This window comes from Cupressus sempervirens, chromosome 3 (genome assembly GCF_028749045.1).
Source record: "Cupressus sempervirens isolate cs-2001-9-10 chromosome 3, ASM2874904v1, whole genome shotgun sequence".
In the NCBI taxonomy this organism is placed as follows: Eukaryota; Viridiplantae; Streptophyta; class Pinopsida; order Cupressales; family Cupressaceae; genus Cupressus; species Cupressus sempervirens.
In genome coordinates this window covers 900,632,364-900,650,425 of record NC_143120.1, presented here as the reverse complement: position 1 = coordinate 900,650,425, position 18,062 = coordinate 900,632,364, and the positions used below count along the sequence as shown (strand labels likewise).

The following is an 18,062-nucleotide window of genomic DNA, read 5'->3' as shown; positions in this document are numbered from 1 at the left end:
TGAAAAACGTGCCATGGCATCTCTGACAAATATTCTGCTCGAACATAATTCCAAATTCAATGGTCGCAATTATGGAACTTGGAAGCAGCGCACCATCGCAATCTTCGAATATTGAAACACTGATCAACTTGTTCTGGGTGTTACGCAGCGTCCGACTTCTCCGAGTCCTGATCAAGGCGAAGCTGCATTTTTCGCCTTCTGAATTTGTTTCTTTTTTTTGGGTTTGTTGATTTTCTCCTCAAAAATCATTTCAAGTTGTCTGTAATACGCAAGGTTGCGTGAGATTCTGGGTTTGTTGATTTTCTCCTCAAAAATCATTTCAAGTTGTCTGTAATACGCAAGGTTGCTTGAGATTCTGAGTTTGTTGATTTTCTCCTCAAAATCCATTTCATGTTGTCTGTAATACGCAAGGTTGTGTGAGATTCTGGTTTTTACCGTTTTTTCCACAAAAACGAAGTTTTGTAATTGCAATTTGTTTTGGGTCATAGCACTCTTCTAGCAAAGCTTCTTGGTTTCAGCATTTTGTAGATCCAAGGAGGGTCTCAATTATCACAGAATGTTCTGACATCTGTACGTTGACCATTAAGGGAGGGTATTAAGATAATATCTTGTACTTTCAATGCAGCATCCGATGGTACCAAAAAGAAGAACATTCAATGCAACTATTGCCACAAGTATGGTCACATGAAGGTTGCATGTCGGAAACGCTTAGCTGCCCAGTCCAAGCAATCAGGTTCGCAACCCAAAGCGAATAGTGCAGAGCACACTGAGCAGGCGGAATCTGCCTTTTACGCCTTCATGGCTAAAAGACCCGCAGATCATGTACAGTCATCTGCCTGGTACATTGATTTAGGTGCCTCTCGACATTTCACTCACCGAAGAGACTAGTTTACTGACTACCAGCCTTATTCAGATTCTGTTATCTTTGGTGGTGGAGAAGAGTACACGGTTGTTGGTAAAGGCAACATTCAAATTCAGTCTGTTGGGAGGAAGCTCATATTCCTTGATGTGTACTACGTTCCAGGGATGGAACTAAATCTACTCTCGGTCAGTCAGTTGCTGCGACATTCTCTACACTTGGCAGTCACCTTCAGTTCACATCAGTGCACCATCACTGATCGGGCGACTAAGTCTACTATTGCAGTTGGTCTTGAGGATCATGGTCTTTTCAGACTTACTGATTCTGGTGATTCTCAGGACTTAGCTATGGCTGCTCGGCGATCTTCCATCAGCACACTTTGGCATCAGCGATATGGGCACTTAAATGTGCATTATCTCTCACAACGTGCTCGGGATGAGCTTGTTCTTGGTTTGCCAGAGATTCAAACCCAACACCTTGGAGTTTGTGACGCATGTCAGGCTGGGAAGCAACATCGCACACCTTTCCCCAGTGGCGATTCTTGGCGAGCTTCTCAAGTACTTCAGCTTGTTCATGCTGATATCTGCGGCCCTATGGCCACTCCTTCTGTTCTTGGGTACAGGTATTTTCTGTTGTTTGTAGATGATTTCAGTAGAAAAATGTGGGTGTATTTCCTTAAAAAGAAATCCGATGCATTTATTGTATTTCAGAAGTTTAAACCCTTAGTTGAAAAAGAGTCTGAGAAATCTATTATTACTCTTAGATCAGACAATGGGGGGGAATTTTGTTCTAATGTTTTCTACAGCTTCTTGGATACACATGGCATCCAACGCCAGTTCACCACACCCCACACGCCACAACAGAACAGTGTAGTTGAACGTCGAAACAGGACAATCACCGAGATGGTTCGTTCCATGCTCGAACACAGACATGTTCCGAAGCGTTTTCTGGCAGAAGCAGTTAACACTGCAGTTTATCTGTTGAACCGGTCACCCACGGTGGCGGTCAAAGGTAAAACTCTGGAAGAGGCCTGGTCAGGTCGCAAGCCCAGAATCAGTCACCTGAAGGTTTTTGGCTCTCTTGCTTTTGTTTGGATCCCTGATGCTTCACGCACCAAGTTGGATGCCAAGAGTCAGAAACTGATGCTTGCTGGATATAGCAGTCTTCACAAAGCCTACCGCCTTATTGATGTTGAGACATCTCGTCTCATATACAGCCGCAATGTAGTCTTTGATGAGTAGCGAGGACCATTCATGCCTGTTTCTCCTGTTCCTGATCCAGCAGACCAGCCTATGCAAGTTCATGATTTGGGAGTTCGGCTTCCATTAGGTCCACCTGATGGGAGGGCTCCAGTAGCTCCTACAGCTCCAGTCCTGCCAGTGATACCTGTACAGCCACCTCCGGCTTCTCCTGCAGGATCACCTCGTTTTGAAGATGCTTCACCTGAGTTTGATCCAGATTCTTCTGATCAGGATCCTGCTAATCAAGCATCTCCTAGTACTACTGTTGGTCATTCTCCTCTCCGGCCTAAGTGGTGGGCTAAGACACTTGCTAATCTTCATGATGATGAGCTCATTGATGGGAGAACTACTCGGAAAAAGAGCAAAACTATAGATTCTGTTAACTTTGCTCTTATGGCCAACATTCACAGTGTGTTTGAACCTCAAACATATTCCGAGGCTAAAGGAATTCCAGAGTGGGAACAGGCCATGCAATCTGAACACCAGAGCCTGCTGAAGAACAACACTTGGGTCCTTTCTGATCTTCCCCCAGGGAAGAAACCCATTAGCTGCAAATGGGTCTACAAAATCAAATACAAATCAGATGGTACTTTGGATAAGTACAAAGCTCGTTTAGTGGCAAAGGGCTTTTCTCAGCGTCAGGGCATTGATTATGAGGAGACCTTTGCTCCTACTGCAAAGATGAGCACCATCAGATTAGTCCTAGCCATGGCAGCACAGTTTGGCTGGAAGGTCCATCAGATGGACGTAAAGAGTGCTTTCCTGAATGGTGATCTCCATGAAGAGGTCTACATGACGCAACCTCCTGGTTTCAAGGTTGCTAGTAAAGACCATCAGGTTCTCAGATTGGTAAAAGCTCTCTATGGTTTGAAGCAGGCCCCTCGGGCATGGTACATCAAGATTGATACGTACCTCAGTGATCAAGGCTTCAAGAGGAGTTCTTCAGACTCAAATCTGTACATCAAGACTACTGACAGTGACATCATCCTTCTAGTTATCTATGTGGATGATCTGATCATCACTGGCAGTTCGGCATCTTTGATTCAGGGAATCAAACAACACTTATGCCAGTCTTTTGATATGACTGACCTTGGGCTCATGCATTATTGCTTAGGTATTGAAGTTTGGCAACAGTCTTCTGGTATATTCATCTCTCAGTCCAAATATGCCAGAGCCTTGTTAGAAAAATTCCGAATGCAGGATTGCAAACCTGCATCTACACCTATGGAGAAAGGTCTCAAGTTATCAGCCAAGTCTGATTCTCCTTCCGTTGATGATACTACGTATAGGCAACTAGTAGGCAGCCTCGTCTACCTATCTGCTACTAGGCCTGATATCAGCTTCGCAGTCAGCTATATTTCACGCTTTATGACAGCTCCTAAGGCTGATCATTGGATGGCAGCAAAGCGTGTGCTTCGTTATGTGAAGGGCACTTCTGATTATGGACTTCTGTATTCTCAGAGTTCTAATCCTAAACTCAGTGGGTTCACAGATTCAGATTGGGCAGGCTCTGTTGATGATAAAAAGTCAACATCTGGATATGTGTTCAATTTGGGATCCGGTGCAGTCACATGGACCAGCAAAAAGCAGCAAGCAGTTTCTCTCTCTTCTACAGAGGCTGAATATAGAGGGACTGTTAAGGCAGGATGTGAAGCTGTCTGGCTTCGTCGGATGCTTGGGGATATGCAGATGTCACCAGCAGGACCGACTACTCTGTTTGTTGATAATGAAGGCGTTATCAAGTTAGCACGGAATCCAGTCTTCCATGAACGAACCAAGCATGTGGATGTTCATTGTCATTACATACGACAGCTAGTTGAAGACGGGACTATAGATCTGCAGTATGTTCCTACCTCAGATCAGACTGCAGACATTCTCACCAAGCCTCTTGGTCCTGATAAGTTTGTCAAATTCAGAGGACAGCTTGGTGTGTTAGATAGATTAACCATTAAGGGAGGGTATTACAATAATAGATAAGACGTCTATTATTAGTTAATGGTTATCTTGTAAATATCTTTAGCTTTAGTTTGCTTTCGTTTTTTGCTTTCTCTGGAATAGAATGTTTCTATTCTTTACGATCGTTTCCTAAGGAAACATCGTCTCTTCCTTTTGTATAAATTGACCTTTCGGTCTCTGTTATTAATAAGCAAGTATTTACCAATTACCTCGTAATATTTTCTACAACTAAATAGAATTGTTTTTAGAAAGCCCTAACATTTATTTGATATATTTAGAATGTCTGAGGTATTTGATGAAGAGCAGCTACACTTAATATATTTACATTCTTTGCTTCTACACTAAAAAATGCAACTGTAATTTGCTTCATTGAATACCATTTAATCAACCCACTTCCTAATGTAAACCAATGTTCTGACGAGCTCTTTCTATCATCTAATGATCCTACCCGATCTGAATTTCAATAAAAAAACAACCCGATCCAAATTAACCTTTTATTCCCATGAATAAGCCTGTCTGAGTGTGGATTTAAAAGTATGTTGAAAAATCTAACTTAATTAAATTAAAATATAAGATTTACACTTAGTTTTTTTGGAAGTAAATGATTTTTGGAATAACATTGTCTAACTTAAAGTTTCTGTAAAAGATATGAATAGTTGCCTATGTAAAGCTCCTTTGAAGTCTTTTTGTTGATAATGAATACTCCAAAGAGATAACATAAAACGTAGTTTCAGAATATTGAGGTGAAAAGAATTCACTGCAATTTATCTCAGAGAAATCTCAGCTCCAAAGAGGCACCAATAGCAACTATAAAGATGCAACTTGATACGTTGTGTTGGATAACATTTTTAACCTTTCTACGAAACTTTAGATTCATCCGATTGATACACTACAACTCTGAAGTACTTAGTACATGAAAAGTACAGGACTGCGCCAAATTATAAACATAAAACATCGGTGGCAGCAACAAATCAGTTACTTCTTTCCTGTGCACCTAGTAAAAAAAATTCACATGAGCTTTGATGCTGGCACAACACACCCTCTGGTACCATGAGGGGAAACTGGACCTTGTGACCTCTTGCTTGTAACAAGATTCTTTAGGCAATCAAGCCAGGGATCCTGCCTTTGCATTTAAGAATTACTCTCACTTTAAAAGTCATACATACAAAATTTTCTTTACATAGTTAGGAATTAAATTCCTTTATAAACAATCGCTTAGGGAATTCTTTCAAAGACTAGTACCTAGATCTATAAACATTAAATTATTAGTACATTTAATCTACTTCTACATCAAATAACCACACACTGCCTTGTGTTCACTTTGACAAATTAATCACTTTGAATCTTCAACTGAATTATCATGGATTCCATAATTGTTTGTTCCTTTCACATATCATAGTACCATTTTTTATATGATACGTGTAAGTTCACTCATATACCTGGAAATCAGTGATACTGGAAATGTAACACCTAATCTTATAGCTGTCAAAGACATTAAACTTCCTATGATACTATAATACTTCCTTTCATCTTCTTGTGGTGATCTTTCTATTTCACCAACTCCTTTATAATCTAGCATGTCAAACTTCTTCCACATATCTCGTGCATACTTAGCTTAGCGAATAAAGCTCTTACCATGAAATTGACATCCTCCATGCAAAGAAAATATTGAATCAGACATAAATCAATCATTTCAAATACTTTCATAATTGCCTCATTGAATTCTTTCTTCATCTCGTTTAAGCTTCCTATATACATTAGTTCATCAGCATATAGACACAACGAAAATGTTCCATTATCTTTGTTATTACAATATAGTGTAGGCTCATTGTTGGTTTTGACATACCCTTTTGCTAGAAACCATGTAAGAATTCTTGATTATCATGCTCAAGGTCAATCCATATATACTCAACCTATAAGCATACTCTTATTTGACTTCTTCAAATGGTCAATCCATATATACTTTCACTTTGATGTGTCAATTAAAAAATGAACTCTTGATATCTAGCTGGTATACTGTCCATCACTTTCATTGTTAGAATATTGCAATGTTCCTTTAATGGTCATCTTAGTTACTCCTTAGTTTATTAGGCAGTTTCTATTTGTCTTTCTTTCACGATTGTTTCTTTTAGAAACATCATTTGGGTAAATCTATAGAAGAAGCTTTTATCTCCTCTATTTGATAAAACATCAATTCACCATAACATGATATCAAAGTGGGTCGATGTGATTTTATAAAATTGGGAGAAATTTTAAGGAAAAATCAAGCCTCTTCTTATCTAAAATTTCTTCCAGAAACTTGTTTTTTCAAATTTTTTTAAATAAAATTTATTGGAGGCATTTTATGAAAATTTTATGGTCCGTCTTTGAAGATTTTTGCTGAAAATCACTAGCCTGGTCTAGGGCTTTGATTGTTTGAATTCCTAGTTTGAGTGCCAGTCTTTAAATTTTTAATGTTGCATGTTTTTGCATTTGCATGTGCATATTGTGAGTTGCATGTTGCTTGCATGTGCTTTTCATAGGTTGCATGTTGCTTGTAGATGATGTGTACCACACAAAATCTTCTGTTTTCTTGCACAAAAAAATTTCTAAAGGGTTTTCGTAAGAAAATTCCCTTCAAAAAAATCTGGTGGGTTTTCATAATATCTTCCCTAAAAAAATTGATGGAATTTCACATTTTTCCCCTTTAAAAATTTTGTGATGGTTTTATAAATTTTTTCCTCAAAAATTATCTATTGAGATTTAATTATTTTTTCATCAAACAATTTAGTTTTTGTTTAAAGGCAAAAGGCATGAAGCCGATAGGCAAGAGCCTACAACACAATGGTAAATTGTGAGCCTCTTAATTGGGAGGTCTTGGGTTCAAATCTACTTGAGATTAACTAATAATTGAAATAATTAATCACAAATAATAATAATTAACCTTGGCCTCAGCCTCTTACCAATCAAAAAAAAAGGCATGAAGCCGATAATATTTTTTTCCTCGAAAATTTTTTTTTTGGGTTTAAAAAAAAAAATCCTCAAAAATTATTTGTTGGGCTTTACCATTTTCCCTCAAAACAAAATTTTGTATTTTATGATCTGTCCCAAATTTTGTTTTCTGGTTTTGATTGATCTTTCACCTGAAAAATCATGTCGGGGTTTTTTTTTTTTCTCCTCAAAAATCATTTTTGGTTACAATAACTCGTGAAGTTTGCATGGGATTTTTTGATAGGGATTCCTATTTTTCGGGTTTTAATTTCTTTTTTTATGATACTTTGTTAACTTCAAATCATGGCATCTTGCAATCTGTTTTGGGGTGTCCTGCTCATCTACAAAAGATTGGAGGGTTTGTCGATTTTTCCTCAAAATCATAGTAGCTGTCCTCAGTGTGTATCTTTGTCGACAAGGAAGGATAGCTTTGTCATCCAACATCAAGTTGGGTGTTTTGTGCCTGATTTTTGGTTAGAGGTTTTGTGGAGAGGGTTAGCAGCAGACATCTCAGTGGTGGAGTCAGTAGTAGGCTTTTATCTCTTGTTGCAGGGGATTCTTCTCGACGTATTTTAGCTACTCTTGCTCATTGATATTTTACATATCCAAGGAGGGTCGGCAGCAACAAAGTGTTCTAAAGAATATATGAGCATAAAACACGTACATTCTTACGCAAGGTAGTTATACAATGACCATTAAGGGAGGGCGTTAAAATATTGTAATGTTTCTTTAATGGACATCTTAGTTAGTTTTTAGTTTTTTAGGTAGTTTCTATTTTCGTCTTTAGTTCATGATTCTTTCTTTAATGGTCATCTTAGTTCATAAGGCAATTTCTATTTTTGTCTTTAATTTGTGATTGTTTCTTTTAGAAACATCATCTTTGTAAATCTATATAAGGAGCTTCCATTCCCTTTGTTTAGTACAACATCGACTTACCATAAAATTCATGCTACCAATGAAAATATCAATCTTATAGTGTTGTGCCTTGCAACAAATGTCCGACCAAGGGAATTCCATGAATTGATCTCAAAAATTTCTCCTGAAACTTAGAACCTAGCGTTAGATAAATTCAATCTTTATAGTAGATAATGTCATCTACCACTTTATAATTGTCATCTTGTATGTGTCCATCAACTAATTAAGAAGTAAATGAATTTTCTGAGTATTGTTGGGGATTACTCAAATCCTTTTGTTCAAGGAAGTACTTCAAACAGTTGTGATTGGTTTGAACTACAAACTTCCCCCAACTAAATACTGCTTAAATTTAGCCATAGTGTGCATGATTGCAAGCATCTCCTTATCATCAATGGAATACAATTTCTCACTATCCCTAAGTTTCCTACTTTCATGTGCAATGGGGTGTATGTTTTGCATTAATACTACCCATTTTCATCACTTGATGCATCACATTCCAAAACAAATGGCTAAATAAAATCTAGAAGTGCAAGCATAGGAAAAGAGCCCATAACTTCCTTTAACTTATCAAATACATGTTGTGCCTCAAGAGTCCATCTCAAAGCCCTCCTTTTTTGTAAGATCAATTAACGGAGCTCCAAGTTGGGAGAAACCTCTGACAAACCTCCTATAATAGCTGCATGGACCAAACAATCCTTTCAACTCTATGAATTCCCGTGGTGGTGGCCATTCTAAAATTGCTTGTAACTTTTCTTGATGAACTTGTACACCTTTAGCACTGATAATATGTCCCAAATACAAAAAAATTGTCATTCCAAATTCACATTTTGAAGCTTTTTCATACAGAGATTGAGACTCCATAATTCCTAGAACTTCATCAAGGTGCTTCAAATGATCTTCCCAAGTTCTACTGCAAATAAGATTGTCATCAAAGAAAACAAGTAGATATTTGCTTAATTATTTATTGAAAATATGGTTCATACAGCATTGAAACATGGTGACATGTTAGTTAAACCAAAAGGCATGACTATGGATTCATAATGCCCATAATGACAATGAAAATTTGTTTTATGAATATGGGAAATAAATAGCAACATCTCATCAATTCAAGGAATCAGATACCTATTTCTAATAGTCTTCTTATTTAGGACATGATAATGCACATTCGGAGAGTTCCATCTTCCTTTTTCACTAACACCACTAGTGATGAAAATGGACTTGGGTTCAGTTTGATGTGTCGTGTATCCAACAATTCTTTAATGACTTTCTCTATCTCATCCCTGAATGCCTAAACAAAGTTGTAATAACAGGTGTTGCACCATCTTCAAGTTCTATAGTATGCTCAAAACCTCTATCAGGAGATCTTCCTAGGGGAATATCATTGAAAACCACACTGCGACTGTACAATACTTTTAATAAATCATCATGACAGTATCTAGATTCAAAACTTGTTGGCTTAATAGATACCAAGCATTGTGTTGACCATACAACATCCCCATGTCAAAAAATGGCTTGCATTCTCTTAGCAGATACGAACCTGGGACCACTATTGGACATAATTCTAAGAACCGCTTTCCCCCCTCAACCATAAAGGTAAACTCCAATCTCTTGAAACTTTGTGAATATTTATCAAAGACTCCATCCATTGTATTTCCAAAATAACATGTGTATCAGCCAAAGCAAATCCATAAAAATCATCTATTTCAATATAATTTCCAAGAGAAATACTTAATTGAGGAATTTTGTGTATACAAGATAAATTAGTGCCATATACTACTCTAACGTCAAACCCTTCATATTCTTTGTCTATAAACCATGTTTAGCAACCAATGCAGCATCTATGAAATTATGAGACGAGCCACTATCCACCATAAAAATGATCGTCACTCTAACACACCTCGTACGCGAAAGACATTATAATGTGGAGTACCAGACATAGAGGCCCTTATCCCTCCTCCATGGCTTGTGCCTTTACTTGTTCTTTGCATGCATCTTTTTGAACATTACTCTAACCAATTATGTATTTTCCTCTTCCTTGCTCTCAGACATCACCTCAATATAATGCATTTTTCCTTTTGTGATGCAACCGTGACCTAGTTCCATGACTCCTTATAGTTAGAGCATAGTTTTCTCCTTCTAAGCTCGTTGCATTCATCATTGTCCAACTTGTTGTTGAGAAGCATATTTTAACAAATGGTTTCTTATCTTTGTCTTGTTTTGGTGGGGGGCCTTATATTGAGTTTTTCCTTTTGATGTTGATACTAGTTCTTGAGCCCTTTTTATTATTATTGCATTATGTAAAGAAGATGGGTTGAATGATTTGACCCATGCCTTTTTTGAAATTTCAGTTACTAACATAGCCAGTCTCTCAAATTCAGCTATATATGTGATCAATTGTTTCTCATTGTTTGATTTGTGTCAATTCCTTAAGGTGTAGTTCAGGATCTTTTTTATCAAATCTATCAATAAGTCAGTCAGTAAACCCTGCATTAGTGTCCACACAATCATGGCCTAAAGTTATTTGCTTGTGATGCCACCATTCATGACCTATGCCATCTAAGTGTAACGCAGCATACTTAATGGCTTCATCTTCCATCATGGGATTCAACTGAAAATATGCGTCTAATTTCTAATCCCAAGCCCTGGCACAAGTTTTCCCAAATCCATCAATAAGGTATGGATATTTTTCCTATCTTCATTTGCAATTCCCCCTGGTTGATCTATGTTTCATTAAGGTATCATGGTATTCTCCAAATGTCATTTCAGACCACAATTCTTCTCCTGACATTCTCCAATCATTGTAAATGTCATCTTGTAGTTCACGAAAAGAAGGTTCATGTTCTGGTTGCCTGTCTCTAAAGTTAGGCATGAATGGCCTAGTGTGAACTGATTTTGTTATTTCCGGATGATTGTTGTTCACTGAAATATCTTCTCTAGCATGTTCATCCCCATTGTTCTGGTTCTAATTTAAATTGACTTCTATGAACTGATTCATTGTGGCACTCATCCTGTTAAGGTTTTCTTGGATTTCCTGTTATCCCGTGCCTAATGCTGTTATCATATCTCTGGTGTTAATTTCTGGTTGATTCCCCATGTTGTTTTGTTCTTTAATGTCCACTTATAGGTTTGATTAATTCCTTCTGAGATAATAAGTGTGGGCCAACTTTTGACTCATAATAATTCAATTCCTTAGGCTGGCAAGATGCACAGCTCTGATACCAATGTAAAATCCAAAGTTTGTTTTATGATGACACACTCAAATGTAAAACTCCAAATTAATTTTATTCCAATAGGAGTCACACTTAGGCTGCAAATATGTTCTTCAAACTTAATTGTAATTGCAAGAATTCAAATTTATTCTACAGTGTGCAGTTCAAAATACAACATTTAAATGTGTTTCTAGAAGATTTAATAAAGAGATCATCATGCACCTATAATAGTTGGAAGAGCATTTGCTCTCAAATGTCTGGCGTCATCAGGAAAGTGCAGTCCGGCCACTAGTCTTGCAACATTACTCGATTACCAATGCGTCCAACAACAGGGACCCGATGGGAAGGTTGTGCACTTGTTCTATGTTTTTTATTGTCCCTACAGATATTACAAACTCCTCTGATGCTAATGCATGGTCACCCAGTTAATTATTTATTGCCATCAGAATAGAACTCCCAATATTGGCAAACAAAATATGCCTCCTCTTCATATCACATATCAGACTGCATTTCTAGAAATATCTGTGTTTTACATGGACAATGATCTGGTGATTAGAGACTCTTGCGTCTCTCCACCCATCTTAATGCTAGAACAGAATGGAATGTTCCAACTGATAGTTCTTAACATTCCCATTTCCAGAGATGGCAATTACCGAACGTGGAACATATTTGTTCAACACTTATTGGTTTGTATCAGATGACGGAACATGTGGCTCTGGGTTTCATTTCCCTGGTAATTTTGTCACTGGCCTATTTATTATCTTCCAATTGCAAACTCTAACGATCACAAGATCAAATCTTCCCTGTGAATGATCATTGGTTCCAATACTGTGGAATTTCAAACAATACTAATAAAATTACCTAAGTTGCTGGTTCGGATTCGGGAACCAAATTCATTCAAATTTTTTGGGGGTTGGGTTCAGATTCATTTTGGGTTCATCCGTACAAAAATATGTGTGTGTGTGTGTGTGTGTACGTATGTATGCAGCAGCAAATAAGTTCATACACTACTATGCTAATATTAAAGCTTAAGCAACACAGCAAAATTTACCACCATATCAATGTTTTAGTTCAAAATCAATAATGTCAACATTAATAATATTAATATTAATCAGCCATCATGATCAAATATCAACAAAAACTATCAAGCAAATCATCATCATTCTACTGTTGCAAATTAGAAGCACAAAAAGTAATGTTGTAGGCTTGTTTAAGGCCAAGGTTGTGATTGTTGCCATAATGTAAGCTTCACCCATTAGTTATCTTACAAGATCATTCAAAGAAGGCAGCTTTGGATCAGACTGGATGAAGCCAAGAAAGCAGACTTTGGATCCAGATTTAACCACAGTAAATATCTCTTTAGATTTTGCTTAACCCATAGTTTTCTATACATGTTAGCCTCTATGCACAAACTATGGTGTATTACATACATTCCATAATAGATGTCTGGTGCTTTTATACATCTTGATTCTTCTCAAGTAGCATTTAATTCATATTAAATATGATTAGTAATTTGAGTATAATCATGTGCTTGAGTCTAATTCTGAGTCTGATTTTGCATTGAAAACTTTTTGGGAAAGTAAATAAAAGGATTTTTTCAACCAAATTCTCCGAAAATCTGTCCGAGTTTCTATGCTGCAAAACCAAAGTCACCCAAAAGTCGTCTGAATTCTGTCAGGGATCCTCTGCGAGAATTCCCAGCGAAATTCGGTCTCTATGGCAGACTTTTAACAGAATCTGACACAGACCAGACTTTTGAGAGAATTGAAACAGGAATTCCCAGGTCCAAGAGAGAATCTGGTAACTTAGAAAATTACAGTCCAGTTTTCTTTTGCGCCATTCTGCTTCCTTAAAGGAAGCATTTCCCATAATCAGTTCCCATAAAACTTCTTTTGTAACCATACTTCACCAAAATCTTTTACTTCGTTATTAATATTAGTTTATATTAAAAGAATTAATATGAAACAATTCATACTTACTGAAGATTTTTTTAATTAGTTTATATTATAAGAACTAATATTAAATAATTAAATATTATTTATTGATGCATTATTAAGGAGGCATTACAAAGAAGCCAAATTATTCCTTCAATAGAGCTACCCACATTGAATGAGGAAGGGTCACTGACTTAAGATTCTTGAAGCTATCATAAAGTTTAGACAAAGGAAGTTGAGGAACAAAACAATGTCAAAAAATCTCATCCAATGGACATCTTCTTGAAGAGGATGTTAAAAGGGAAGGTGTGGAAATTATTCAACATCCAAATTGGTAATTGTTTGAGGAGAAGTGACCTTCGAGAAGGCAGATTGTCATATCTCCTGTTCAAAACAGGTACAATGTAATGGCCCCTTATGTAACTTCTTGGGGTTTGGACTAGATCCTTATAATCCAAATTGCAAGAGAGTTCTTTCTATCTATATTTTGAACAAAAAATCTCTTTTGTTTTGTACAAATTTAAGATTTACAGATGTATATAGTAAGAATGCCCTTGTTTTTATGAGTCAAGCCATAGAGGGAGTGATCAATGCAAGTAACTTTCTCTGATATTGAAGAAGACTAATCCACATAAGTATATTTATCAGAAAGCCATTCTGATATGATTCTTTGATCTGACTTCAGCTGACAAAGTTGATGACGGTATAGATGTTTGAAGGAGATCATGGTTATGTTTATCTGAAATGCAAAATTTTATTGATCTGCAAATACAGAAGGAATGCATATCGACCTTCAAATATGTACCTTTGAACAGATTGCTCTGTGTGTACACGCACACAGATAGGTGTGTGTGTGTGTGTGTGTGTGTGTGTGTGTTGGCTTCTTATGATGATCTGAGAATCATAAAGAGAGGCTGTTATATTTGCAATTTGAAATGCATCAAATGTATTCTGAATATGATTGCTTTGCATGATGGATTAAATTGAATTATCTATATAAGGATAAGGGATATACATTTGTAAATTGACTCTACTATGCTGTCTCTGATTAGTGATTATCTTCTGTATGATATTATCTAATTCTGATCCAACCAATAGTTAATAAAAAGGCAAACCTGAAGACCTCTTTCATTATCTCTGATGTTTAATCTTTATACCATCTTATGTACTGTCATTGTCTCTGATAGAATCTATTTGCAATTGCAATTCTTGTCTCTTGTCGATGGATTAAATCCAGCTAAGTCTGTAAGGTATATAAACTGATCTGAATTACTTGATTGATAAAAGTAATTGCTGTTTCAGATTTCTGATATTATGAGCATGCAATCTACGCTTGAAGGTACCGTATCTAATGTAGTTTCCTTCAAATCATGCTACCTGACTTTATGAGTCTGCTGCTCAATCTTGAGCTTTAATCAGAATTCGGTATTAGAATAAAAAAATTGGTGTCTTCCTTTACACAACACTCATTTTAAATTTATATCTTTAATATCTCGTAGGCACATTCTTCATGTTCACACCCCTTTTAACTTACAGTCAGCTATTACTTTTATTTAACTTAATATTTTCTTTGTATAAGAGTGCCACCCTATCTGCCTTTAGTAATAAATATTTTGTTGATTTTGCTAATGCTTCATTGTGAGTCAGCCTGGTTATGTTGATGGAATATTGCTCTATATATTAATATGGAATATTGCTCTATATATTAACAATTAACTGCTGATTCCCATCCTTATAATCGCCACCCTAAATGAAAATATTAATCACTACTTCTTTTTAATTTACAATTTTACACTAATTGCTATATTAGGATTTCAAACGGGGGCCACGACATACAAATATGATACTATGGGTATCTTAAGTAACCATGCCTCTTTTGAAGATAGTAATTAAATTTAATGTACAACCCAATTAAAAAATTCACTCTCGGTCTAAAATAAAGTATCAATCAAGGAGGTGGTTGGGTTTTCATATTTCAACTGATTGCCGCTTACCTTCTATATCATTGAATATACAGTGTACACCTGTGATTTGGTTGATTAATGTAGGTCCTCAACACAGAGAAATGTGATTTCCGCATGGAAGGTTTTAAGTATCATAAAAAAAACAAATTTTAATTTAAGTTTTTCTAGGAACATTTGAAGGGTTGAGTCTTGGAAGGAAAACATATTTAAGCAAAATTAAGCAAAGAGGAGAAGCATTGTGATTAGAAAACAATTCTATTATCCGATTTGATTCCTTATGGAACAGAGACTATAATTCGATCAACGTAAGGACGAAACCCCTTTAGATCCAGAATAAGAAGACGAAAAGCCACAATCCCCAGTAGTAATTGTAAATGGAGATCAACGTTGTGTAAAGTTGACAATCTCAGTTTGGATTAAAGTATTCTAACAACTAGCAGTAGGCTGTACCAATATACAGAAGGCTATTAGAAAGATTTTGAAAAATAACTGCAGTATTGGAACTGATTACCAGTCATGAGAAAGGGATATTTCTGAGCATTAGACTGATATTGGGTATAAACTATAATCAGTAATTCCTAAACCGATCTCATCAGATAAAATAAGGATTTCACGTTTATATAATTGAGAAAAGACTAGCATAATTATGTGTTAGGGCATGATATATTCCAAAAACAACGAAGAGATATTACAAGGCCCTTTTGCGATTTAGGTTTTGACATTTTCCCTGATGATCGATCAAACTAAACAAACTTTTGAAATTCAAGCAGACGTACCAAAGACAATAGATACACAGAGTCCAATGACTGTAGAAATGGCTACATACAGTTTTATGGTATTTACCCAGAGATGAAATAATATGTAATGTGGTCAACAAAAATGTTGAACAGTTACAATTAATACTAAAATCTTCATAATGAAAATCTTGAAAAGTAGGCATAGCCAAAATAAACGAAAAATACATGCGCAGAGCAGTGGAGACTTACTTTTTGAACATTTTGGCAGGAACGCGAAACGCTGAAGGTGAGCTATGTTTGGATGCTTGAGTGAATTGATGTTGGCGAATGCTGCAGAATAAGAAGAGAACCGGACAAGCGAATACTATTTTGCTTTATAGATTCGCAATAGACTCTGAAGAATAGAAATTCGTAATAATAAAGAAGCCGCCGTATTCCTACTAAACTTGCCGCCCTCCTTTTGGATGATAAATTTCTCTTTGCGATAAACAAGATGCGGCACCAATAATGCAGCTGAGATATGTGAAAGATTTGGATATTATTCTAGAGGGAAAAAAAAATTGGTTGTTTTAATTTTTATTTTTATTTATTTTAAAATTCTAAATTTTATTTATTTATTTATGAGGAATTGTTGATGGAATTTCATTATTATGCTGGATTGTGTGTAATCATATTTTTTAAGATAAAATACAAATTATAGTTTTTCTTAAATACAATGGTGTTCATAATTGAATTTTTCGAGTTCAAATGTATTTATTGCTTACCTTAAGAATACCGTGATATCAAATTAGGCTATTGCTCACTAACTTGCATGTATAGATATTTAAATTCAACATCTCAGACTCTTTCTTAAAGTAAGACACTAGAACTTATCTTAAGATCTAATATCTAATGATCAATTAAGAGATGTTAAATAGCATTGTCAAGTAGCATTACTTAAAGGATTCAATCATCATTAACATAATACATTGTTTGGGCATTTTATGTTTATGTGTCTTTCCTATCTTTTATGTCTTCTAAGTCTTATAAAGCTAATAAAGAGGTATGACTCAGAGTTAAAGATGCTTCATATTTTAATATTCTTACATTGGTCTCCCTAAGGTGCACTACTTAGTAGCACTAAGTCAATAATCAAATATCACTCGCAAGTGATGAGATTTGAAAAGTCCAAGAGAAAGCACAAAATCATGGTGAGGTAGATGAGATAATAACATCCACAAACAAGTTCATGTGCATTTAGTACAGGTTCTTTAAGGTGAGATGAATGTAGTGAGTATATTTTTAAGTCTTTTGATTTGCCCTTATTGAAAGTGTTTATTATTTCCTCTCCTTGAGTTATTTGAGAGATTTATATAAAAGGTCTAATTACTTTCACATGGTTTCCTATAAAATATCTCTTATAGCCTTTAGAAGTCATAATTCATTGTTTGTTAGCTCTGAGGTTCATAAATTTTCATAATAGTAGTGCTTTAGTTTTGGTTTTATGCTCCCTCAATCATAGATTATTTCTTCCCTACACTCTTTCAATTAAGAGAAGGATTTCATATCCTTTTCATATAGAGCTCCTCTTTGGCTTTATTTAAAAATAGATTCTTTATTGGAGTAGTTTAGAGTAGTTGTTAGCAGACTATATTAGTCATTTTTTGCATAGGTCTATTGTAATATGTAAGATGATCTAGATTGGGATAGAATAGTTTATTTTATTTAGTTAAAGTCATTTCATGTTACAACAACCATTCTTTATTAGAGTTGTTAATAGTAGTTTTTGTTATATTAGATAAAACATTATCTTGTACTAGATCTATTGCAACATATAAGATAATTCAAATTAGGATAGGTTGATTTACTTTTTTAGGGTAAGTTGTAAATTATAATTTTATTTCACAATTCATATTGAGCCCTTGTTTTTAGTCTTCCCTCTCATAGCTCATTTCAAGCATATCTAGAGTCTTTTCACAACCAAATTATTGTCATATGCTCATGAGGTCATCTAAATCTAGGTAGATTACAACCTTAACTATGGTGCTCGTAGCCATAGTCGCTCCAACAAGGATCCTAAAACAAACATGTGTAAGTGTCATTTCTCATCATTATTTATTAATTGATCCTAATATTTTGATAATAACCATTAGGAGTTAACCTAAAATAAGAAATAACTTGAAAAACCTATATTAAGGCATTATTTCTAATTCATCCTAGAGATAATAAAAAAATCCTAAAATACGTCATTTGAACATGTAAAACTAAGTATTGTGGAGTAGTAACCTATAACAACCT

At 35.6% G+C, this 18,062-nt stretch overlaps 1 protein-coding gene across 1 annotated transcript in view; it reads right to left on the bottom strand.

The window, feature by feature from the left end:
• LOC149569706 (pseudouridine synthase and archaeosine transglycosylase (PUA) domain-containing protein) overlaps positions 1 to 16,174 on the bottom strand; it is a 112,206-nt gene extending 96,032 nt beyond the window's left edge. Inside the window, exon 1 of the mRNA XM_089822425.1 lies at positions 16,035 to 16,174. Coding sequence (XP_089678551.1) covers positions 16,035 to 16,045 — 11 coding nt within the window. The 5' untranslated portion in view covers positions 16,046 to 16,174. The remainder of the gene's footprint in view (positions 1 to 16,034) is intronic.
• Between the last annotated feature and the right edge of the window lie 1,888 nt (positions 16,175 to 18,062).